Raw genomic sequence first — 24771 nt, 5'->3', positions numbered from 1 at the left:
GATCTAGGATTCAGGCCAATTTTATTTCCAATATCCATCGCAATTCCTGATTCAGTAAGGTGCACATTTAAGCCTTTCCTTGTTTACTTTAAGCTTTGACCTAAGACACATATCAATTAATGTATTTTGAAAACTGGTCCTTGTTCATGCATATTGTGTTCTTCAAAAAAGCTTAGATAATTATAAAAATTCTGAACAATTGTCATATTTATTGTTCATATTGTCAGTAAGTGCCTTTTTTTAAATTATAATGACTACTGAAATGACTTGGGCACCTGTCACAGAGCAACAGTACCACAAAGTCGGTCTAGATGAAGAGCTTGCCGATAAAAGCCAGAGCAGCAGCAATAGCCTTACCTGCAAACTGGATCACTGCAACCCATCCAGTTAAGGCCTGAAATCAGGCCGGGTTGAGGGACCGCTGACAGGAGTCACAGTTTTCTGGAGTCAGAGGTTAAACACAGCTGATTGACAGTCAACGATGGCAAAGCAAATACTAGAGCTAGAGAGCAAAAGATGTGTTCGCACACACACTTAAAGAGGGAGGCAGCATTAGAGGTCAGGATTTTGCACCTAGTATCAGTGTCATTTTAGATTTCATGGTGTTGCTGATTGTATAATGGTTTAAAAGTAGAGGAGAAGAGCAATAAATCACTGCCTCCCCAGCACATATCACTAGAAGAGCATGTATCTCCACAAAGACCCAACAGTCCCATTATGTTCAATCAAGCTACACATATACTAAGAGATTTTCAGTTCCCTAGAGGTACCTTATATTTTTCATCAAGATCAATGAATTGTTGAAGTCAAGAAAACAAAACCTCCTTGCTGTTTATAATAATTAAAATTGTTTAATTACATATCTTTGGAGACTCAGTTGGAGACCAGTGTATCACATGAATCCATTAAATCCTTGAAATATGTCTGCATGGTCTTACAGTTATGCATCCTGATCACCCTCACAGATCAATCTTTGTGAGGTTGGGTGTGTGTATTTGATCTGTGAAGTGGTAAAAAGCTGAGAATGACTGGTACAGCTGGCACTAACTCCTCAGATGGAGGCAGCTTGAGTAAACAGTCATACAACACTTGCTGTTTAAAAGCTTTTATCGTGGTTCTATCCTGATTTTAGATAAAGACATGAGGTCTGTGTCATACATCATGTCATTTATCAGTCGATTACAGCATATGAATAGTCAGAACCGCAACTGCCTCTAAACTGTCAAGATTCTCCGAGAGTGGACCTGGTGTGACGATGACTTTGGCACCGATGTCCAGCAACCTGGAGGAAGATTTAAATCTACAAAGGAGCTGATTCCTTTTTCTTTGCTGCATTTGTAAATTGTACTGGATTTTACATGAGGAAATTCTGAGTTCCTAGAACAAGACGCCTTCCTAGTTTCTTTCCATTTCAAAAAGCTAGTCACATCTTTGGGAAAGATCTTTCTTTTCTCTCTTTTCTCCAAATGTTGGAAAAGGAAAGTTTAGCCTTGGGGGAGGTTTCTAAACCATTTCAATATCCAGGTTTCTATGATAGTACGCATGTTTTTTGTAGTTAAAACTTATAAAATCAGCATGTCAATCAATCAAATCAGTCATATTTTATCTGTATAGCCCATATTCACTAATCACAATTTGTCTCATAGGCCTCAACAAGGTGTGACATCCTCTGTCCTTAACATTCAACAGGAGGATTTATAGAGAAAACTGACCTCAGGAGAAACCTCAAGTCAGAATGATGTAGGTGCAGGCCTCTGGCTCCTGGCTGGGCTCTGCTGCCCTCTGCTGGTTTCTGGTGATCACAGCAGTGCTTGCAGGGACCCCTGCAGAGGTGATAGTGAAGATAGATCTGGATCCTGTTGAGTTGGCAATTCATTTTCCTTGACTAACTACAAGTTGATGTGGGTAAGTGCTTCAATGATCTGAAGGTTACCTACTTAAAGAAAAGGATAAGTTGTGCACACCCTTTTCTTTAAGTAGGTAACCTTCAGATCATTGAAGGTTACCTACCTTCAATGACCTACCTTCACTCCGATCCCAGAATTCAGGTTTACTTGTCGTCCCTAAAGTCTCTAAAAGTAGAGTAGGAGCCAGAGCTTTTAGCCATCAAGCCCCACTCCTGTGGAATAATCTCTCACTTTCAGTTAGGGAAGCAGACACGCTCTGTTTGTTTAAAAGTAGACTCAAAACCAGACAGAATACTAAGAGGCAGATAGACACAAAATTTAAAACCCAGCAGCAATATAATTATTTGACCAGTGATTGGAAGTTATAAAGTAGAAGTGGGGTACATTTCATTAAATGTATTTCTTATTTAAATTTATGAATAAGTTCACATTATTTGTTTTTGATTCCATTTTTTTTGTTTGTAGTAGAAGAAACCATACAGTTTTTGTGTGCATCCAGGTTTTTTGTTTTCACTTTCTTTAACATTGTGAGAGGGTGTTTTTCAATATTTTCGTTGATTTCTCAGATTTTAATTCATGTCTCTTGAAAAAATCTGTAATGTTTAGGGGAATGATAAATATGAGTTTTTAGGAGATTTATGAAATCCAGATTTAGTGAATTTAAATGCTGTTTCATGCGGGGACCGTTGGGCCTTGGTGGAGGTATGTACTCTCCTGAGTAACATTCCAGTTCTTTAATGTCATTAAAAGTCATCAACAAAGAGAGGGCAGATAACATTAGATCCCGCCTACTTCAGTCAGCATGAATCTGTAGCAGGTGCACTCACCCAAAATGGATTTACATTAGGGACTTTTACTTTAAGGTATATTTAAAATCAAATGCTTTTGCTCAAGAAGAAAGGTTAATCTGGTATTTTTACTTTTACTTGAGTAAATTCTTGTCTATTTGTAATTCGACAAGTAAAAGTTCTCCACCACTGTAGTTTACATGAATACAAATTTTCTTTAGTTGATATGAACCATAGCCAAGATATCAGATGTTAAGGAGCTGCTTAGAAGATCACTTTGTTTTCTGGATGTCACCCTGAGCCAGAGAAAATGTTCATTACCATGAGAAGAAAAAGCAGGAGTCAGGAAATGTGGCAAAATGAATTAGGTGAAACATTAGTGCGATAAGTTCAGCACATCTTTCTATGCATTGAATGAGGTATTTTACTGGCTGATACATGACTTAAGTATAAATAAATGTATAAATAAATACATAAATAAATGCATAAATAAATAAATACAAAAATAAATACAGATATAAATACAGAAATGTATAAATAGATGTTGGCTAAGGTTATTTTTTATTGGGATGATTTCGGTGTCAGTAGTCCTGACTGTGAACGTCACGTCTGGTGTTCTCCTGAGCACAAGGAGAGCGCAGAGAGGAGGAGGAAGCAGAAACTCCAGCTCGGTACAAACCACCTGCAGCTTCTGCTCTGCGCATGAAGCAGCTGATCTCTGAGCAGATGTGACCAGAGAAACTCTGTGTTTTCACTGTTTTACAAAGTCACTGAGCGGCTGCATCGAGGTGACGAGCTCAGGTCTCAGTTTTTGTCTCTGTGCAAGTGTGTGGCACTGAGGGGTGCGGAGCCACGGGGCCTGTGTGTGCGTGTGTGTATAGCTCAGTTGACCAATCCTGCTCGAGACTGAGTTTGGAACCTCCTACCTCATTTACATATGAGACAATTAAATGTGGAATTAAATAAATGTTGAAATACATAAAAGTTGAAATAATTGTGGGAATAAGTTTAACACATTGATTAATTTACTTCTGTATTTATGTCCACATGTATTCATTTATTTCTTTATCTATTTCCACTTTTTTTTTTGCAACATTTTTATTTTTCAACAATTAATTGTCCATATGTAAATGAGGTAGGCGGTCCCAAACTCAGTCTCGAGCAGGATTGGTCAACTGAGCTATACACACACGCACACACAGGCACCCGGGCTCCGCACCCCTCAGTGCCACACACTCGCACAGAGACAAAAACTGAGACTTGAGCTCGTCACCTCGATGCAGCCGCTCAGTGACTTTGTAAAACAGTCTCTGGTCACATCTGCTCAGAGATCAGCTGCTTCATGGGCAGAGCAGAAGCTGCAGGCTTGTTTCTTTCCGAGCAGGAGTTTCTGCTTCCTCCTCCTCTCTGCTCGCTCCCTGTGCTCAGGAGAACACGAGACGTGAACTGGCACAACACTGCAAACAGCTACTGGACACCAGTCAGCATTGAAAGGCTGGATCATTACACTCCTGTGACCAATCCTGCATGAGACTGCGGTTAGGCCCGCCTTTCTCATTAGCATAAGGTGATTGAAAACGTGAAAAATATAAATCAGGGAATAAATAAATGTGCAAATATATTTAAGACATTTATTTATTTATTTCTGTTGTTAGTAACGTATTTATTTATTTATTTCTGTATTAATTAATTTATTTCCTTTTTTATTTATTTATTTATTTCTGTATTTATTTCTACATTTATTTATTTATTTATTTATACTTATGTCATGTATGGTCCTCCATACTTATGTCATGTATGGTCCTCCATACTTCTGGTGGACGGAATCTAACATGCCAACAGCACAGTACACCTATGAGAGCATGTTATTGTTCCCATCGAGATACTTTTTCCCTTGTGTTTTCAGTGTCAAGTGTTCAGCACACTGACACTCAAACATGTCACCTACCATCGTCATATCGGTTCCATGGTGTAATGGTTAGCACTTTGGACTCTGAATCCAGCGATCCGAGTTCAAATCTCGGTGGAACCTGACTTTTCTTTGGTGAATGACCTCATTCAAACGACGACTTTAAAGAAGTGGTGACTTTACTCAGTTGTATTGAATTTGGCTGCCACGCTGTTTACCCCTGAAACTCTAATGGTTTTCTCAGACGTTTTACCCATCTTGCAACATTGGTGAATAAATAGCTGGGTTAAATATCCGTTGATACTATTTAACATAAAGCAGAGTACCGTTGTTAAAGTTCACTTTAAACATCATCCATTTGAAGTAACTGGTGACCAATTCTTCAATTGTAAAAAAAAATTACAGTAAAAAAGGCCTCCATACCGTGGCTCCAGTGTCAAAACAGCATAATTTCCACCGTGTTGGAACAATGTCCACTGTGATCCTCCTCCTAGTTTTCTGATGCAGAAACTGCAGAGCATGGTACCTTACATCATGCTTAGGATCAACTCAATTTCAGGAAACAAAAACAGTGTTGATGTTTCAGATATTAATACTGTGATGGAAACCTAACTATCCATATTAGATTCCTTTTCTCCAGATACTTGTGAGACGAACAGCAGTTACTGTGCAGTACAGTGTTACGGGGACTCAAACACCCATCCACCCCTCCATTGGCATAGTGGTGAGTAGATAAGTGAATTTTCATTTTTGGGTGAACTACCCCCAGTGGTGGGAAGTAACAAAGTAGAAATATTTTGTTACTGTACTTCACATATCTGTACTTTACTTCTTACATTCTCAAAACTGGCTCGTTACTTGAGCAGCGGAGGTTGGCGCAACGTCCACGTAAACAAAACAAACAGATTTAAAGCAAGTCGAGATTGAAAAACAAACAACACAACCAATTATATAAGCAAACGCAAAAACAACTTTCAGCCAACACAACCAAAAACAAAAACACTGTGTCGTGGACTACTGCATATTCACGCACACAATTCAGGTTTTTTAATGGACCTCGCCAAATGGAACCCTGGGTAATCAGGCCCAGTTTTCCACTCACTATAATGCCAATATAATTTTTGCAAAGATATTATATATCTATATATTGCCAATTCCAATCCTTAGTCGCCCTTTGTGCTGACTCAACAAAACTTAGAAGCTGTTGAGTCTTTATATATGAATTGTACAAACTGGCTAATGTGTACAACTTCAAGCAGGGTTGTGTCTTCACTTTGTCGTCCCTAGAGGCAAGATACCCTACAGGTGTATTGTCACCCTGCTGGAAACAAATGCAAACACAACCCCAGGCCCATTCAGTGAAGATAGTCTAATGATAAATAAACAGGCTTACATGTAGATGCGTGGACAAGCTGGCGGGCAGGTACACAGGCAGGTAAACATCCAGGCAGTTACAAAATACAGCTAATAGACACAAAAGGTTAATTTGGTCTATTAATGGCAGGTCTATTAGTGTTCTTAAGTAAGATCAAGAGGCACTAGTTTATTATGTTGTATTGATTCTTTGTTGTCTCTAGAAGTTCAGATGCACTTGTCCAAAACTTTTTTAACCTCAGCATCTCGGGTTCAAAATTTGTAAAATTATACATTATAGACATTGTGTTGTTATAATTTTTCAGTCAGTTGAAATAAATCCTGAACTGAACAATTTTGGGTTGTTTTGTGTCTGTATAGGCCTACTATAAAAAGCACTTAGCATTTTTTAATTTTGGTACTTGTACTTTTACTTTTGATACTTAAGTACATTTCAACACCAGATACTTTTGATTCTTAAGTACATTTAATATAAGCAACTCTAAGACTTTTACTCAAGTCATTTTCTGACGAGTGACTTTTACCTTAACCGGAGTCACTTTCAAGTAAGATATCTGTACTTTTACTCAAGTATGGCTTTCAATATTTGACATTACAGCCACTAACTGGCCTTTCTGGCAACATAAACACAACATAGTGGATCAAAGTGAAGAGTATTTTCTTTAATATCACATTTTTTTTACATAGTTTCATGAGTCTAAAAGTACAGGAGTAAGAAATCCTAAGAGTTTTTTTGTGAAGGAAATCTGCTTTTGAACCAAACGACTTCAAATAGAAGTAAACTTGTTCTCATGTTAACAATCCAACATTTTGATGTATATATATTTGAGTCCAGTTCTCTGTTACAGCAGACGGATCATTTCAAACCAGGATGGTCTTCATCATGAGGAGGTGCTGCAGTACGGGGGCTAAGACGTCTCACACCAGCGTATTATCAGTGAACATGAAAGACAAAACCACCACAGAGGTGAGCGACAATTGAAATTGACCATTAAATTTGAAATGATGGACGTGACAGAGAGGGCCAATGGCATTTTTACGTTTGACTCAACGTTATTGGATGATGTAGAAACAACTGACCGATGTGCATCAGTTTGTGTTTTGCTCAGCACAGTTCTTCTGGTGAACGGAATCTAACATGCCCTACAGCACAGTACACCTATGAGAGCATGTTATTGTTCCCATCGAGATACTTTTTCCCTTGTGCTTTCAGTGTCACGTGTTCAGCACAGTGACAGTGAAACATATCACATACCATCATCAACCAACTGTGCCCAAGGAATATAATACTAATATTACAAACCTGGTCGTCGTGCCAGCGTCATATCGGTTCCATGGTGTAATGGTTAGCACTTTGGACTCTGAATCCAGCGATCCGAGTTCAAATCTCGGTGGAACCTGACTTTTCTTTGGTGAATGACCTCATTTAAATGAAGAAGTGGTGACTTTACTCAGTTGTATTGAATTAGGCTGCCACGCTGTTTACCCCTGAAACTCCAATGGATTTCTCAGACCTTTTACCCATCTTGCAACATTGGTGAATAGCTGGTTGAAATTGCGTTGATACTATTTAATATAAAGCAGAGTTCTGTTGTTAAAGTTCACTTTAAACATCATCCATTTGAAGTAACTGGTGACCAATTCTTCAATTGTAAAAAAAAAACTACAGAAAAAGAGGCCTCCATACCGTGGCTCCAGTGTCAAAACAGCATAATTTCCACCGTGTTGGAACAATGTCCTGTGTGATCCTCCTCCTAGTTTCTGATCCAGAAACTGCAGAGCATGGTACCTTACATCATGCTTAGGATCAACTCAATTTCAAAAACAATGTTGCTGTTTCAGATATTAAAACTGTGATGGAAACCTAACTATCCATATTAGATTCCTTTTCTCCAGATACTTGTGAGACGAACAGCAGTAACTGTGCAATACAGTGTTACGTGGACTCAAACACTCATCCACCCCTCCATTGGCATAGTGGTGAGTAGATGAGTGAATATTCATTTTTGGGTGAACTACCCCTTAAAGGTTATGTCCGGTATTAATGCTGTCAATATTTTACATTCCAGCCACTAACTGGGCTTTCTGGCAACATAAACACAACATAGGAAAGAAATGAGCAAAATCCAAAATCTTACAAAAAACAAAATTTATTTATTTTCTCTTTTCTCTCAATTAACAATCTGAACCTCAGACAATATTTTTCTTACCAAATACACCACTTAAAAAATTCTACAAAAAGTTGCAACACATCAAAGTGGAGAGTATTTTCTTTAATTATCACTTTTTCTACATAGTCTAAAAAAACAGGAGTAAGAAATCATACGAGTTTGTAAAGGAAATCTGCTTTTGAACCAAACGACTTCAAATAGAAGTAAACTTGTTCTCATGTTAACAATCCAACATTGTGATGTATATATATTTGAGTCCAGTTCTCTGTTACAGCAGACGGATCATTTCAAACCAGGATGGTCTTCATCATGAGGAGGTGCTGCAGTACGGGGGCCAAGACATCTCACACCAGCGTATTATCAGTGAGCATGAAGGACACAACCACCACGGAGGTGAGCGACAATGGATGTTGACCATTAAAATGAGCAGAGTTCCTTACTGCAGTCATAGAGCCGTCATTTGTGAATACCATAATGACAGCTCACTTGACCCATACATCCACGAAGTAACTTGTTTTATTGTCAACATCTGTTTTCCCAGTGATGTACTTGTGTGAGCCGTCTCAGCCTCCCTACTGCAGAGCCACTGCTGCACATGAGTACAATGAGCACAAATGGCTCCTTAATTCATCATTATTGTCTTTTCTTGTTTGATGCCTTCTGGTGCAAACTGGATTCTGTTTTTCTGAAAAAATAAATAAACACGTGACCTTTTTTCGTAACCAAATACAGTGTTTAAATATATATACAGTATAGGTTGCTTGGCTTACTTAGGAGCTTTGTCAGGTTTCTCTGGATGAAGTATGACCACTTCCTCCTCTTCGCTGTCAGATATTTCAACCACATCTCCTATAAGATATAACAAATTAACAATTTATGTTTTCATGTTCACGAAAAACAAAACATACCTCATAATTATGTATTATTAGCTAAACATACATAATATTTAAATATGTTTGGGAGACGCTTATTTTTGAGTTTTGCTTTGCTTTCTTAACTTTTGTGAGCATAGAGGTTCTTTTCTTGTTTATCTATATAATGTTTACATGAAAATCAGATTAAAAAAATAATTACCTCCATCGCGCTCTTCTTTTTCATACTTTTCCTGTTCCATCGGTGATACCCTTCCCTCCTGTTCTTCAGCACTGTTATCACTTCCCTCATTTTCATCCTCCTCCTCCTCATCCTCCAGGCCCCAGGTGTTCTGCAGCCCCTGCCCTACCTGCCCCACACCTGGGACGGGCACCGCCGGGGATTGTGCCCTGGTACATGTGGTTAAGGATTACTAGTGGATTCAGGCAAAGCATCAGAAGGGGAAAGAATAATGACACATTACCGTGCTTGATAAACTTAAGTTGTTATTCAGACTCAGTTTAGGATACATCTGAGGTGAAACCTCGGCTTTCTCGACGATGTCATTGGCCCTCTCTGTCACGTCCATCATTTCGATCGGAGTCTCGTCCATTTTCAGAGCTGTGATTCGGTCCAGAGGAATAGACTCTGCAAAACCACACCTACCACCCGCCTTCCTGGAAATGTTTAAAATTCAGAGTTGTTATCTTCAACACCTGAGTGTCCAGCGTTTCATTCTTTAGTATGGAGATGAGATGCTACTGCTCACCTGACTTTCTTGTCATTCTCGAGGGCTTTGCCGATGAGCTCTGTGATTTCAGACACTTTGACACTGGCGATTTTACTGCATCTCATAACCTTTAACACCAAAGACAAATATTTACATGAAGTGTGTGTGGAGAGCAGCTTTTCCTGGAATTATAGCAGTTAGTAAAACTCCTCTGGAACACAACTGATCTTCTTGACTTCAGCTTCTATGATGACTACACAACACATATATTCAGAGTCCGTTCACCTGGTCCTTTAGCAGCATGATGCCCCCGCTGGACTGGATGGAGCAGATTTCTCTGTGTTTGTTCATAGCGATCATCAGCAAGCCATCCATCACCCGCTCCTCTCGCTCACAGGGGTCCACCAGCAAATATGTTCTGTAAAATGAATTCATCATATTATTAATGTTATCTTTTTCTAAACATATTTTCAATATATGAGAATATGGTGGAAATAGCTGTAGTTGCACTGTATTTTTGTTAGTGCAGTGACCAGTTAGCTCTATATAGCTGATTTATGACCTGCACTGAACTCCAGATGATCTCCTGACATTCTCCAGAGGGCAGTGAGTGAGAATGCAAATGTCAGAGTCGGTTGCTGTGGAGATTCTCCTGAGTTCATGACTTCTGAGTACATTTGTATAACTACAGCTCTGTCTGCTTATAATGTAGAGCACTTATCATGATGAAATAGCACAAGAGAATAAACTTTATTTTTACTTCCTTTCAATTCGAACACGGAGATATTATTCTTGATTGTATCACTGAACAGTGTGGAATTAAAATTGACTGAAGCACCTCACCCTTGCTGGAAGAAGGAGAAGCTGACACTTATGGGCATGTGGTAGATACTCAGAGGAATAGGGTCTCTCTCCTCTTGACTGTACTGATGGAGCACAACAAAGAGCAAATACAAAAATTACAACAAGGTCAGAGAAGAACAAAAGATCTCTGTGAAACGAAAACTGTTCTCACGTTAAATCTGTTTGTGTTTGGCCATAAAAAGATGTGTAAACAAAGCAGAGTTCATGATTGATCACTGGTTATCTGTGGTACCACTGTAAGTACCGTCAGTAAAATCACAGTTTGGGGAGGTAACGTAGGGACTCTGTCTGCGGCTGCTGCTGCTGACTCACCACTGTGACTTCATCTCCCTGGATGCTGACATCAGGGCGTCTGAAGTGGCACAGAGCGCTGATGGCTGCAATGCTGGCAGCGTCCATCAGGTTCCCGTCATGATTCAACAGGTGAACGTCCACTCGGATCTTCCACACCTAATCTCACACAGAAACACACACAAAATCATTACCACATCTCTCTTTATTTGTTTGTGTGCATGTGTTGACAAAAAGATTGAATGGAAAACTATTTGCTGGGATCCCGTTTGCCCCCAGCCAAATCCAAGACTGTAAGCAAGTGATTACTATAACCAACTTGTGGAGCTTCTGAATGATAATCCCAGGATTTGAGGGAAAGATAACGGCGGCTTTGAATATATGGGATATATCACATAGCACACTCAGGTATGCACACACACTCGTCCTGATTCGAGTCGCTCTCTTTCACTCTCTTTCACTGACACACACCAAAACACAAACTCACTACCATAAACAATGTCATCGAACATATGTGTTAACTCCGACTGGGTGAAAACAACAGAATGTATAAACCTGGACAAAGTATGGAGAGCCAGAGGAGATGGCGGGGCGCGCTCGGTTTGGCTCAACTTGGTTGTCACAGAGACACAGAGAGGAGCAGTAAGTGTATAGGAACGATTCTCTCCCAAGCTTTCTGATCCATATAAACGGTTGATCACTCTATCTGGTTTATGCTGGATGTTATAATGGATTTCCTTAAAATGTAACATACTGTGTGTGTGCGTGTACGTGTGCGTGTGTGTTTTACCTTTTCTCCAGACACCACACACAGGGACTCAGTATCAATGCACTTGGAGTTCCTCAGGCATCTCTCCAGCTGTCTGTTCAGCTTCACTGATAACTCTGACTGTCTGGAGGGGAAAAGAAAAAACACACAGATGATGGGCACTTCATGCAGGAACAGCTCCATCTGCTGAAACTCAGACAGTACAAGTCCTATACAGCATGAAATGTAGTAAAGTACAAACACAATCTCTATAGTTTTTCCTAACCTGCCCTGTTCGAACGCTGGTGAGGCCATGGGTGACAGCTCGATGTTGAAGAACATGATTCCCTCATTTGGTCGATTCTCTTTTGGAGCCACCAGCTCACAGGACACCTGACCCATGACCCTGTGGAGCACATCACATTATGTTAAATAGTGTTTTTAATAAAGACTGAATTCTCAATATGAATTGGAAATGGAGATTGTTCATTTGGAACCTCATGGAAGTTTGACCTTTAATAGGTAATTGATTCATCAGGCAAACTCAAAAATATTTTAAAAGATCTGATCCTATGTACCTGGTTTTCCCCAGATCCACGAAGCAGCTCCCATAGTCTGTGCCAAACGTGATCTTTATCTTTCTGTAGTCGTAGGTCTGTCGTCCATCCAGGCGCTGCAGAGACAAGTTCAGTGGTAAAGAAAGAAAAAAAAAACTTTGTAACTGCAGAGAAGAGGCACTAAATGAAGCACGGGACATCAGAATCAGGTCAGTGTACTTACATATAAAAGAATAGAACAGAGAACAACAAAAAAAACACTACATATTATTGTGGTAGATAGTCTGAACTGTACTGTACAATAGCATGTGAGAAAAAAGTGAGAGAGTATACAGTATACTAAGCACTGATGACCAACACCATAAAAGTATACACACTATGAGAGTATGGGTCAAAGACAACTAAAGCTTCTCAAACGTTTTTTACGTGTGCAGAGTTGTTATCCTATGGGAACAAGTTACTATCTTTTGTGCACAAAATAAATAAGTTGCTCACACAGAGTTAATATCTGCATAGTAAAGACAAGTTGCATTTACAGTTTTAAGAGTTTTTTAATTTCTTGAGTATTAAACACAGTCCTTCTGTTGCCTGAGCCTGTTGTTCTTCAGTGTGAAGAACAACAACAACCCCGTGTCTCTGTGCAAGAGCAATTCATTGTATAACATTCCCAGGTGAATATAACACTTTATTAGCTGAGTTTTCTCAAACCTAGAGTAAAAATCTGCTGACTGTGTGCATCTGAGTGATTAAAACCCAAATATCTTCGGAGAATTAATGTATTTGCTATCCTGAATATAATAAGATAAGAGTGATAGGATGAGACTAAACTTTATTTATTCAAGCACCGGGGGGATTCAGTCGTTACAGGAGCAGGCAGGTCAGAGTGAGGTAGACAAGAGAATACAAATATATATTATTTAAAGTCAATAGAATATAAATAGCCAAGAGTTTCTAAATAAGTGTATTTATGGAAGAAACCTGACTTTTGTAGATTCAAAGAAGTAAATGTATCGCGTGCACAAGTCAACTGGTTCAGTTTGTAGTAAACAGGACCAGTGAGAAGAGACGTAGTGAAAACTGCTGACCTTCTTCTCCTGGATGGCTTTCAGCAGGAAGTCCCGCTCACAGTTGGCCAGAGGTGTGTCCTTCATCCTGACTGCAGTGGCTCGACCTGTATTCAAATAAACTTATTCGCCACAGCGCTGCTTCAACCTGTCTATAGCTCCAACAAGCATGGAGCAGCCATCAATGTTTTCTGAACTCTAACCCGGAAGTGCAATACCCGGTAACGCCAGCTGCAGCTTGCAAATTGATGCCCGTCTATTCGTGGTGTTACGAATAGACTGAAATTACTGTTGAGTTAACCTGCGTGAGTTTATTCATTATGAGCCAGGTTACGTTCTTACCGTGCTAGTGTTATTGTTGTTGTTGTGCTTATTATTATACTAATACTGTAGTATAAACCAATAATAAGCTTTTACTTTGAAATCACGGTGACTTCAGCCGTACACAGTGAGATTCCGGTGCATTAAATGACTCATCGTAAAGCTAGAATTTGTCTCTTTTAAAAAAAATTGTTTTTAGAGGATTTCTGAACATGTGAATGCACATCACATATTATAACGCTTGTTTCACTATAAAATAATGGACAGAATGGATTTATGCAAAATGTGGTTGTTTCGGGTTGCTCTAACCCTAACCCTAACCCACATGTTCAATCATCATGTACCACTGCACTTTACACAAATAATGTTTTCGCTACAATATTTCTGTCTATAGTGAAAGGTGAATCCTATCTTTATTACACTTTAAAATTGTCTTTATTGTTGCAGGATGTTTTTCTTTTTCGTGTGTTCTCTTGTCTACCTCATTCTGCTGCTGTAACAAGGGACCTTACCCGGTGCGATCAATCAAGTTTATCTCGAGTTTATCTTAACTCAACTACTACTCATCTTATCTTATCTTATCCTATACAGGACGTATGAATGATACTTTTAAATACACATTATATAATATAAAAACTCCAAAATGCCTCATTCAAATCTCTGTCAGTTGTGACCAGTTGTGATCACCAGCTCAGCTCATCCCCACTTACTATTGGTTTCTATAACGGGGGCACGTGAACGCATCAGTCACGCTCCCCATCTGCCACAGAGCGCATGCGCAGCAGCAGAGCCTCTCGCTTGTCAGCCGTCCTCCGGGCCGAGCTGTCACTGTGGGTCCGGGTTCTCCAGCGAGCTGCCGTGTGATTCCGCGCCGCACGTCGGGCTCTGCTTGTATCTGAGCCGTGCAAACGCACAAGACACGTCCCCCGGGAACACACGCTCATCAGGACACTTTCCTCCGCGAGTTACAAGAAGGCTCAAGGTTCGTGTCCTCATTCATTCTCCCCATCCCAGCCCGTGCGACATCACTGCCAATGTAGCGAGCTAACGGGAGCTATCCACTCATTCCTGTGGTCTCATAAAACGTTTCGGTCAGACACTACAGAAAACGTTTTTCTCCGTTTCTGTTTTTTTTTATGTACCACCAAAGCCCGTTCGGTTATTTTTTTCAGCCCGACATCCAGCTAGCTAAGCTACTGTTATGCTAACGTTTGCTGTTGATTGTGATTGGTGAGCCGTGCTGTTAGCTAGCAGCAGCTAGCACAGCAGGTGCTGCAGTCTGAGCCACTTATCCAAAAGTGTTTGGACGATGCCGTGCTCGGTGGCAGCCATGTTGGCTCCACAGCCCCGTCCTCTGGCCCTCTCACTGTAGTTCTCACATATTTTCAGCGTCACGTTATTCTTATCTGGTTATGATAATGAAATAAGAGCTTTGTGGCAACGTTGTCCCTCAACCGCAGGCTGGGAAGGGACGCTGCCGCAGCACAACTCTGTGAGATGGGAGGACTGGCGCCTAATGGGAAACAGAATTAACTGGAGGAGCTGCCATCCACACTCAGAATCTGTTCCTTTGAGATAAGCAGGGGGGTGGGACCTGCTTGTCCTTAACAGTTCACAGTGTAGATACATGAACAGGTCAGCTTATTGGCTCATACTTGGTACTCATACTGTTTTATAAGTACCAGGTGAAACTACTAAATTAATTTCTATTGACACGTGACATCAGTTTAATTTGATTTACTCGCAGACGTGTCTTGTCTGATGCCGGGAGTGTATGAGCTTCACATTTCTGTTGTCTGCATGTGTAAAAATTGCATTTGTTGTATCAGAAATTGTTATTAACCTTAAATTGTAACCCTTGGCCCAGGTCACTCTTCATGCCATTCTTCATGACCATGGCATGTGGAAGGAGAAGGCTGTGGGGTTTAGGGTTTTCAGCCAGGAAAGGATTTGCCTCAAAAGGGTTAATTTCCCCTTTGAGGTCATCATGTTGTGCACATTGATAAACCACGCTTACGTCTATGGAGTATAGGTCAAAGAAGCAGAGATATGCCAGAGAGCTGTTGTCTCTTTTGTTATGGCAGCAATTAAATGTAATGGTTAGAATAGAAAGACACAGAACTGGTTTACACTGCTAATGTTGCTGGTTGGGAATCACCACCTCAACCCATTTTTCTTTATCTATATCTGAGAAATTAAGTTGATTGAACCGCATCAGGCTTCTGAGTATATGCATGTTTTTGTACATTGTCACATCTAAATCCATTTTTTTCATCCACCTCTTCCTGCATATAATGTGGCCAAGATTTCTGCAATGAATCCTTTTGATCCTCCTGAGCTCTGATGTTGGCAAATAGGACAACGCCAGTGTGGGAATTAAAGCTAATTAGGAATTAAGGAAAGTGTGCTGCTGGGCTGTCTGCGGTGATGCTTTTCATTTCCCGCTGCTCACAACAAGAGTGAGCAGCTGTGGCCTGATCAATAGGAGGTCATTGAACCTGTTGTTTGGTTGAATGGATCACTTAAATGTCAGCAGGATGTTTGTAGGTGTTAAAATGGGTATTAGGAAACAGACCAATGTGTATTTGTAATCGTGTGCATGTACAAACTGCTACAATTTAGGATTCTTGAGGATTTGCAATGAAGTGGAGAAAGTGTCATTTCAAAGACGCTAGGTGTTTGTTATATTTGACCAAACAGATGTCTCTTTGTATTTTCATTGGTGGAATTACACCACAGAGAAGAGGTCAATTTAAAGGAAAGGAAATTAGGAATGTGAGCTAAAGAACCCCCGACATTAAGTGTCACTGTGTTCGTGTTCATTTGACCTCATCTCTGCCCCTCACCCTCTCATCACTACCACTTATATTCTCTATTTGTATCATTCATGCCCTCCCTGCTCTCTCTCTCTCTGTTGTTCACACCCTGCTCCTCACTCCTAATCTCTGATGTTTGCCCCCCCTCAACAGATGAAGTTAGACAGGGGTTGGATGTGGCATTTGCTGCTCCTGTCCTCCCTGGCTGTTGCCACGGTTGTGGCCCAGGAAGAGCTGTCAGAGGCTGATGTAGCAGACGTCGATGACGATATGGGCCTTGACGAGGAATTAAAGGTTCTGATGGCAGAAGAAGAAGAAGAAGAGGATGTGGCAATGGTGATGGATGAGGAGTTGTCTGATGAAACCGATGGCAAGGACACAGCAAGTGGGAAGGCTGAAATGGATGAAAATGTCTCTTTCCAGGTTAGGAATTGGTCATGAGTCAATCAAAGGTTATAAGCATAATAAAAAAATTAGATTTCAGTAAATTAAACCTTGGAGATAGTTGGAAAGCTTGCTATTTGGGGAAATTGTTTCCTGTATAACAATATTTAACTATTGTGTTTTTCGTTCCCTAGGTAAAATATGTGACTCCTGTTCCCACGGGATATGTGTACTTTGCAGAAACGTTTGATGACGGATTGCTGGGAAGGTATTGCTTATGAATTTTACTGACACATGCTGCTAAGAATATCAGGACATTTTCATGCATTACAATGGTATTGTGACATGGATCAACTTAAAGAATTAGTTCTCTAAATTTGTTTGTGTGTGTGTTCTACCTTCACTTGTATGAAAGTGTTTTGTGTTGTTGATCTTCACAGATGGCAGCTGTCAAAGATGGTGAAGGGGGACGCAGATGAAGAAACTGCCAAATATGACGGTTTGTAGATATTCTCTATGTAATGTGCGATCACATCTTATGTCTATACATTTACAGAAATATAAAATTATAGAAATATGAAATTATTTACTTTCAAAACTATGTACAGTCACAACAATCATAAATACCAAAGATCAAGTGAAATAACAGGAAATATAGTGAATACATACAAATAAAATAGAGAATCAAATTATTACCTATACATTACAACATATTAATAGCAAAGAACGCACAGTAAAAATAAATTGCACAAATCCTTGGGTATGACACATACACAAATATAACAACAAACTATTGCACCCTTATATGCAATTAATTGCATAACTGCTAAATCCTGACCTTTCTATACTTCCTTGATGAAAAGTCATCAATCACATCATTCTGCCCAGCAACTGCCTGGTTAATACTTATCAGAGAAAGTCCACTGAGTCGTTGCTGTGACAAGGTGGACCTCAGGTTGGACTTGATGAGCTTCGGCCTGGAGAAGCTCCTCTCTGCTTCAGCTACTGTCTGGTTTTATATTATTCTTAACGATCTGAGGAAAAGATGTCTGTGAAGCTACATTCATAGTAGTATTAATCAATTGCTAATTTGGTAGCATTTCAAACTGATTGCATTAGTACAGTACAAAGTTAAAGGTGCACTATTTGATAGATTCCCTGGCTTCCCCATTCTCAGCATTCCCCCCTCCCCATCTCCTTTTGAGTGTGTGACACCTCAGCTTCTGTGTTCTCTGCTCACAAACTGTAAACTGAAAGCCCTCTCTGACAAGGTTAACTGATGCACACAGGATATCATTGACATGCAAACGATACACACATGTTAACGTTCTTTAGCATGTGTGTTCCTATCGTCCTGTGCTGCCTGCAAACATGATACCCATGTCGCCATACCTAGATCCCCATTAATGGGTTCTCCTCTCTCATCCAGCGTAAACCCACAATGTTTTTACTACACCTCCGACTGTTTCACTGTGTTTCGCTCTGTGAGTGAGTGGGCAGGGCCAGCCCAGACATGTTTGTGAGTGTGTGAGTGTAAACTCTGCCTCACTCTCAGACACAGAGAAGTGGTGCAACTCGCTAAATGTTGGTGACATTCTTATGTAGATAAACTCACATGTAAACACAATGCCAAATTATCCAGGTCAGCCAAATTATTGAGTTAATGTTTATATATCATACGATAACTCGATATGGAAATTATTGTGTCAGGCCTACTCGTTACTTGTTTTTATGATCATTGTTGTGTTTATAGTTTTGGACTTAACTTATTACAACACTTCATTGGGCAACACAATTACTGTCACATGAGATCACAACACCTCTGGTGGAGATTCATTAAGTATTTGTGATGTTCTGTTGACTACAATAAAGCTATTTCAAGCAGAGTGTGTGCAACCATACATAGTAGTTGAAATAAAGTAGTAGTAGAATATTATCAGAACCATAATCATGCTAGCTGTGGCCATGTAAATAAAAAGCCTGACTGTCAGACCCGCTCCTCTCTGCTGTAGGGAAGTGGGCTGTGGAGCAGCTGAAGGAGAACAAGGTTCCTGGAGACCAGGGCCTGGTGCTCAAGTCCCGCGCCAAACACCACGCGATTTCTGCTTTGCTGGACAAACCCTTCGTCTTCCAGGATGATCCTGTGGTCATACAGTGAGACCAAACAGGCATTCACATACATACAACTGCTTTCAGTGTCTAGCCAGTGTGCTTTTTCCTGGAGGTGCAGTAGTCAGTGGATATACAAGTATCTATTTGAAACCTGTAAATTGCACTTAACAAGTAACAAAACTGAAGCACTCGATGACCATGACTTGTTGAATTTTTTTCTTGTGTTCTGCTCGTAGGTATGAGGTGAATTTCCAGAATGGTATTGACTGTGGTGGAGCATACATCAAACTGCTCTCAGATGCTGGGGATCTGGTTAGTATACATATTTTATTTTGCTCCACTTTCTGAACTGAGTAAAATCTGTCTGGATTTTGACAAATTACTCAAGATTTCGTGATTAAATTCCAACCTAATATGATTTGCTCTGTAGGAGGAGTTCCATGACCATACACCCTACACCATTATGTTCGGACCGGACAAATGTGGCGAGGACTACAAGCTGCACTTAATCTTCCGCCACCAGAATCCTCTGACCAAAGATTTGGAGGAGAAGCACGCTAAGAGGGCCGACGTGGACCTCAAGAAGTTCTACACGGACAAGAAGACTCACCTCTATACATTGGGTATGAGGCTTATTGGAGGTGTCTGTGTATTTATCTGTTGTGGTTGTGCTATGCAGAGCCCATGTGCCTCGTAAAAACCAAAAAAGTCAATCTTACCTGCGTTGCTGCATGTTGGTTTTCTGTGCTTTTATTATTGTTCTCACATATTCTCAAATGCTGAGGGTTTTCTCCCCACACTGTTAGTCCTGAACCCAGACAACAGCTATGAGATGCTCATCGATCAGTCCAGTGTGAGCCGTGGGAACTTGCTGCACGATGTGGTGCCTCCAGTCAACCCTCCCAAAGAGATAGATGACCCAAATGACTCCAAGCCCGACGACTGGGACGAGAGGACCAAGCTCCCCGACCCTGAGGCTGTCAAGCCTGATGACTGGTGACTGCCACCCCCCGCTCTCATAGACAGATTTAACATGTTTTAGTGTAGAAGTGATGTTAGTCGGGATAAAAACATTGATGTGTTTGTCTCAGGGATGAGGATGCACCTGCTAAGATTGATGACGCTGATGCTTTGAAGCCGGAGGGTTGGCTGGACGATGAAGCAGAGTTTGTTCCTGACCCAAATGCTGAGAAACCAGAGGACTGGTAACTATGCTCATTCACAAAAGTTACACAAAAACAAACCTACGACAAGCCTTTGAATTGAGTCCTCCTCTGCCTGTGTGTAGGGATGAGGAGATGGATGGAGAGTGGGAGGCACCACAGATTCCTAATCCAGCCTGTGAGACTGCTCCTGGCTGTGGGGAATGGAAGCGCCCCATGATCAACAACCCTCAATACAAGGGCAAGTGGAAAGCCCCACTAGTGGACAACTCCAACTATCAGGTAATGGCTGCTTTTGACTTCTTAAAATTTCTGGATGAATCCAGAAAATCAAACATAGACGGTGATAACTGATCTAACATTTATTGTTCCGGGTTTTTATGCCTCTGAGCTGGCAAAATCCAGTGGCTGGAGGCATGTTTTGGGGTTGTCCATCCGTCCCATTCCTGTCAATGTGATATATCTCAAGAATGTCTTGAGGGAATTCCTTCAAAGAGGTCAAGGTCACGGTGGCCCCGCAAAGTATGTTTATGTTTTTCTTGAACATGATATCTCAAGACTGCTAAAGGGAAATTCTTCATGTCTCGATCAGTGGTCACTTGGACTCAAAGATAAGTGATTATGTTTCACTTGTCAACGGTAAAGGTTACAGTGACCTTTTATATGAATCTGGGTTAAAAAAAAAAAAGGATGTAGAAATAGGTTCACAGAATCTGCACTGGTTGGCGGAGGCATACAACCCAAGTGAGTGATTCTAGTTAAACAATGCTTAGGTTTTGGAATGCGTTTTTACTCAGCATCTTGGTTATTGGGTTTATGAAAATGAACATGAAAAGTCGTGTGTTATAGTGTAATAATGTATTATAATCACATGAACATGCTGTATGTTTGTGCTAAAACTCATGGTCTTGTCATTCCACCTAACACACTTGCTTGAAATTATTTTTCTTCTCCAAGGGAGTGTGGAAGCCACGTAAGATTGATAACCCTGACTATTTTGAAGACCTGCTGCCGTTCAGGATGACACCTTTCAACGCCCTGGGCTTGGAGTTGTGGTCCATGACCTCGGATATCTACTTTGACAACTTCATTATCACCTCTCACAAGGAGGTGGCCGACCGCTGGGCCTCTGACAGCTGGGGGCTGAAGAAACTGGTTGCTAGTGCTAATGAGGTCAGTGGGCTGTTTTGTTAGGGCAACTGTACACATACTTAACTTTCAAACTGTGTTCATATAATTTCCCACAAAGCTGTCTGTCGCTGTAACTGAAAGTGATCCCTGCCTTTGCTCTCTGGCCTCTTGTCTCTCCATCTCACCAGCCGGGGATTTTTGCCCAGCTGATGTTGGCTGCAGAGGAACGACCGTGGCTCTGGGTGGTCTACATACTGACAGTAGGCTTGCCAGTAGGACTGGCTGTGCTCTTCTGCTGGCCAAAGGTACTATGAACCTGCTGTGTAAATAATGTATTGTATAGTTCTGATCATATATCTGTGTAATGCACAAGTTCACAAGAAATGCCTCTAAATTCTCTCTCTCTCTGTCCCAGAAACCAGAGGATGACTACGTGTACAAGAAGGTGGATGTGCCCCAGGCTGATGTAGAAGAGGAGGAGGAAGAGGAGGATGCAGTGGCAGATGAGGAAGACAAAGCTGCTGAGGCTGCAGAAGGAGCAGCAGCTGCAGGTCAGACATCTGCTGCTGTACTTTCCACAGGATTTTACAATGACTGCTACATTGTTCTAGATCGTATTTCTTGATCCTCATTGTCTTGATCTTTACCCTGCTCTAAAGCAACAGAAGAGGCTGAAGAGGAGGAGGAGGAAGAGGAGGAGGAGGAGGAAGAAGAAGAGGAGGAGGATGCAGATGTAGGAGGGGACAATCTAGAGGGGGATGATGATGAAGAAGAAGATGAGGAGGAGGAGGAGGATGGAGAAGAGGGAAGCCAAGCTCCAGAAAGAACATTAGAAGACAAGGTTGGTTTTGCTTTTAGTATTTCTTCACTGCACAGCAGGATGTACTGATACTACTTTGTTTTTATTCTACGTTTCTTTCATTTTGAAAAGGTTGCACATCATCTGTTATTCATCCCCAAAGCACTAATTTCAGATCTGAACTCAAATGAACGCTTCTTCAATGTGTCTTTAATCCAATCTCTTAGACCACATTCAGAGCTTGTCTGGGGGGCATCTGGCCACATTCTTCAAACTTTATATTAAGATTCTCAAAACCACAGAGGTCACAGCTTGTTATGATTTATGTGTTGGCTTTAATGTCATCCAAGAACAAGAATCTTTCAAAATATTTAATTCCCAGTTTTGTATCAACTATACTCAGGTAACAATTAATCTGAAATCCGGTTGTATATATTAACAAAGGATTCAGCACTACTTGGATGTAAGTGATGTCGTTTGAAGTGACAAACACACTGAGAGTCCTCATCTTTACAGAGGTTTTTATCATGCTTATTGTCTTTGTTTTTGAGGCTGCAGATTTTTCTGATTCTTACGCACCAATAAACATCCTGCTCAGCACCAAACAGCAGTTGGAGACCACTTGTACCATTAAGCAGCTTAAGTGCGAGATATGTTTATCTAAAAAGTTGGAAGAGGCCAAAATAGATAGCAGGAAGTTGGCATGAGGATCTAAAAACTCAATACTAAACGAATGTTGCTGCATGTCTGCTTTCCTTAACAGGATACATTTTAAAGGAGCTAAAATATTGTTTCGTACACAACTTGTTTCTACTCCCCCCGAGTGGCTCAGATGTCAAATAGTGTGTCATATATTTTAATATCAATTGTTTAGATGACTAGATTTAGTGTGAGACGAGGAACACATGATAAACACTCGTGCACACCAGTGTCTATGTTCATGTTAACCATCACGTACAAGATAAAACAGGGAACAACATGCAAAGTAGTTCCATGGTGTTCCTTTTTAAAAACTAATTTGAAATTTGCTCAGATGTTAAAGTGCTCCTGTGGGCCGTTACTATATCTCCTGCAGTGGAGAACATCCTTTCAGCAGACACACTATGGCCTGGAATGCTCAGGTATCTCTTAAACTTTGAAACTCTCCTCGTTATGCTTTGCCAGCCAGGGGCTGTTACATATATAATGAAATATTGCAAAAATTGTAAATGAAGTATTAAAAAATAATAATATATATTGCAATACTTTGTGCTACTGTATCGATATAATTGCGTGCGCGAAATATCGCGATACTGAACAGAATCGATTTTTTTCCCCCACCACTACTCGACATGTACAGTCTTTTCAAAATAAGGCTTGACTCGATACAAATTTCCATTAATAAAACTAGGATGATGTTTAGGTCTCATCCGTTTATTTTTCTTTTTTCTCTCCACCAGCAGAAGGAGGGTGAAGATGTCGGCGAGGAGAGCCAAAAACAAGCTGTGAGAAAGAGGCGGGTACGGAAAGACTGAAGAGATGAAGGTCACGCCTACTGTCTCCTCGCTCCCCCTAGAGGGGTGGAGATGGCCGCCGCTCCCCCCTCTCTGAGCGGAGCCGCATGTAATTCCTCAAAACCCACTTGGTAGCCTGCAGTCATCCTGGCTGCCCCATCCACATCTCGCCCATCCCTCTGCTTCACCCCCCACAGGTCCACAGTCTCCCACACCACATCCTTTAACTCCTCGTCGACTCAGTCCACCATCACATGAATCATAGAGATTTTGTGCATTTAGCTGTTTTCCCCTCCTGCCCTCTGAGCTTCCACGCTTTCTTCACCCCACCCCTCTATAAGCTCATTGCTGTCAAAATGCCTGTCAGCCTATCCACCCCCCCCCCTCCCGTGTTTGCCGTAAGTCTTCTCGCTGAACATGCACCGTCATAGATCTGTCACCTCTGAGAGGGAAGGCAGCACACAGTCTGTGCTCTGCTGCCGACTCCAGTCTTTTGTACCATTTCACAGCATATCGTAGGGACTACATCTCAGACGTTAGACTTTATTCTGGTGCCCTTTCTTTATAATGAACTTGTGGGAGGACACGGTTCCTTCACTATTTGAAATAGTTTGGGTTACGAGAACAGGCCAGAGGACGCCAGGCTGTGTGAGATGTCTCTGCATTTTCAGAGCGTCTCTGGGAAGTCGCCTCAGCTTAGGTTTCATATATTATTACCTCTTTAAAAGTGGATGTTCTGTAGATTTTAGCAAGTTTGTCAGGAGCATCAGTTTCTTTTGTGTTTTTTACTGAGTTATAGCTGTTCAAAAATCGAGTTTTAGCACATAACCCTATTTATTGGTTTTGTTTAAACTTTGTTTTATTAATGCAGTGTTTTGAATGACTTGAGGCAGTGTTCTGAAGATGCCACTGATGACCTTATTCTGAGCTTCAGCTTGTTTGAAATGTTTATCATCGCTTGTAGAAGAAATAGATCATTTTGTCAAAGACAGAATGAATATGGGGGTTTCTGGATGGACATGTCTCATTCAGTCAGCAGCACACAGCAGTGCTTTCCCATAATATCTAGACTGGTTGGAGTTAGGCTCTAGGTAGATGCTGGGAAAGAAGTTGATGCTAATTTATTTGTTTTATATTATTGTTTCAAGCTTTTGTAGTTCATTCTTACCAGAAGCATCTGGCAGAACACGCCGTTTACATTTGTTTGCAAATTGTACATTGCTCTTGAAAATAAAAACAATTTAATACAAAGACATCGTCTGTTCAAATGTTGAATTGCATAGGTGACAAAAGACCC

General features: G+C 40.8%; 2 protein-coding genes and 2 non-coding genes across 5 annotated transcripts; 3 read left to right on the top strand and 1 right to left on the bottom strand.

Annotated features, from left to right (window-relative positions):
* The first annotated feature begins 4655 nt into the window (after positions 1–4655).
* On the top strand, positions 4656–4727 carry trnaq-cug (transfer RNA glutamine (anticodon CUG)). The gene has a single exon. It is a non-coding gene; the product is annotated as a tRNA-Gln (tRNA).
* Positions 4728–7306: 2579 nt separating this feature from the next.
* Positions 7307–7378, top strand: trnaq-cug (transfer RNA glutamine (anticodon CUG)). Its single transcript has one exon. It is a non-coding gene; the product is annotated as a tRNA-Gln (tRNA).
* An 858-nt stretch (positions 7379–8236) lies between these two features.
* Positions 8237–13443, bottom strand: exosc9 (exosome component 9). The gene is made up of 12 exons (XM_061090562.1): positions 13277–13443; positions 12213–12307; positions 11921–12040; positions 11677–11779; positions 10908–11045; positions 10575–10657; positions 10017–10149; positions 9771–9859; positions 9532–9678; positions 9224–9411; positions 8920–8998; positions 8237–8834 (listed from the first exon to the last, which is right to left on the bottom strand). The coding sequence occupies exons 1-12, from the start codon at positions 13340–13342 to the stop codon at positions 8783–8785; spliced, it is 1293 nt and encodes a 430-aa protein (XP_060946545.1). The 5' UTR covers positions 13343–13443; the 3' UTR covers positions 8237–8782.
* A 953-nt stretch (positions 13444–14396) lies between these two features.
* Positions 14397–24725, top strand: clgn (calmegin). 2 transcript variants are annotated; one of them, XM_061083993.1, is made up of 15 exons: positions 14397–14558; positions 16546–16815; positions 16971–17044; positions 17217–17275; positions 18789–18930; positions 19125–19200; positions 19319–19511; positions 19695–19884; positions 19980–20093; positions 20177–20333; positions 21009–21224; positions 21371–21487; positions 21598–21733; positions 21842–22023; positions 23424–24725. In XM_061083993.1, the coding sequence occupies exons 2-15, from the start codon at positions 16546–16548 to the stop codon at positions 23493–23495; spliced, it is 1998 nt and encodes a 665-aa protein (XP_060939976.1). In that variant the 5' UTR covers positions 14397–14558; the 3' UTR covers positions 23496–24725. The 2 variants fall into 2 exon arrangements, with proteins under 2 accessions (XP_060939976.1, XP_060939968.1); XM_061083985.1 differs by having other exon boundaries at positions 23421–24725.
* The last annotated feature ends 46 nt before the right edge of the window (positions 24726–24771 follow it).

The sequence above is a fragment of the Limanda limanda genome, chromosome 2, assembly GCF_963576545.1.
Source record: "Limanda limanda chromosome 2, fLimLim1.1, whole genome shotgun sequence".
NCBI classification, from domain to species: domain Eukaryota; kingdom Metazoa; phylum Chordata; class Actinopteri; order Pleuronectiformes; family Pleuronectidae; genus Limanda; species Limanda limanda.
The sequence above is the reverse complement of the archived record's forward strand: the minus strand, read 5'-3'. Positions and strand labels throughout refer to the sequence as shown.

Coding starts and splice junctions, on each gene's coding strand:
- exosc9 (XM_061090562.1), bottom strand. CDS start 13,342: ATGAAGGACACACCTCTGGCCAACTGTGAGCGGGACTTCCTGCTGAAA. Junction 12,041..12,212: donor GTGGATCTGGGGAAAACCAG/GTACATAGGATC, acceptor TGTGCTCCACAG/GGTCATGGGTCAGGTGTCCT. Junction 10,150..10,574: donor TTCTCCTTCTTCCAGCAAGG/GTGAGGTGCTTC, acceptor TTCATTTTACAG/AACATATTTGCTGGTGGACC.
- clgn (XM_061083985.1), top strand. CDS start 16,546: ATGAAGTTAGACAGGGGTTGGATGTGGCATTTGCTGCTCCTGTCCTCC. Junction 20,334..21,008: donor TGGACAACTCCAACTATCAG/GTAATGGCTGCT, acceptor TTCTTCTCCAAG/GGAGTGTGGAAGCCACGTAA. Junction 22,024..23,420: donor AAAGAACATTAGAAGACAAG/GTTGGTTTTGCT, acceptor TCTCTCCACCAG/CAGAAGGAGGGTGAAGATGT.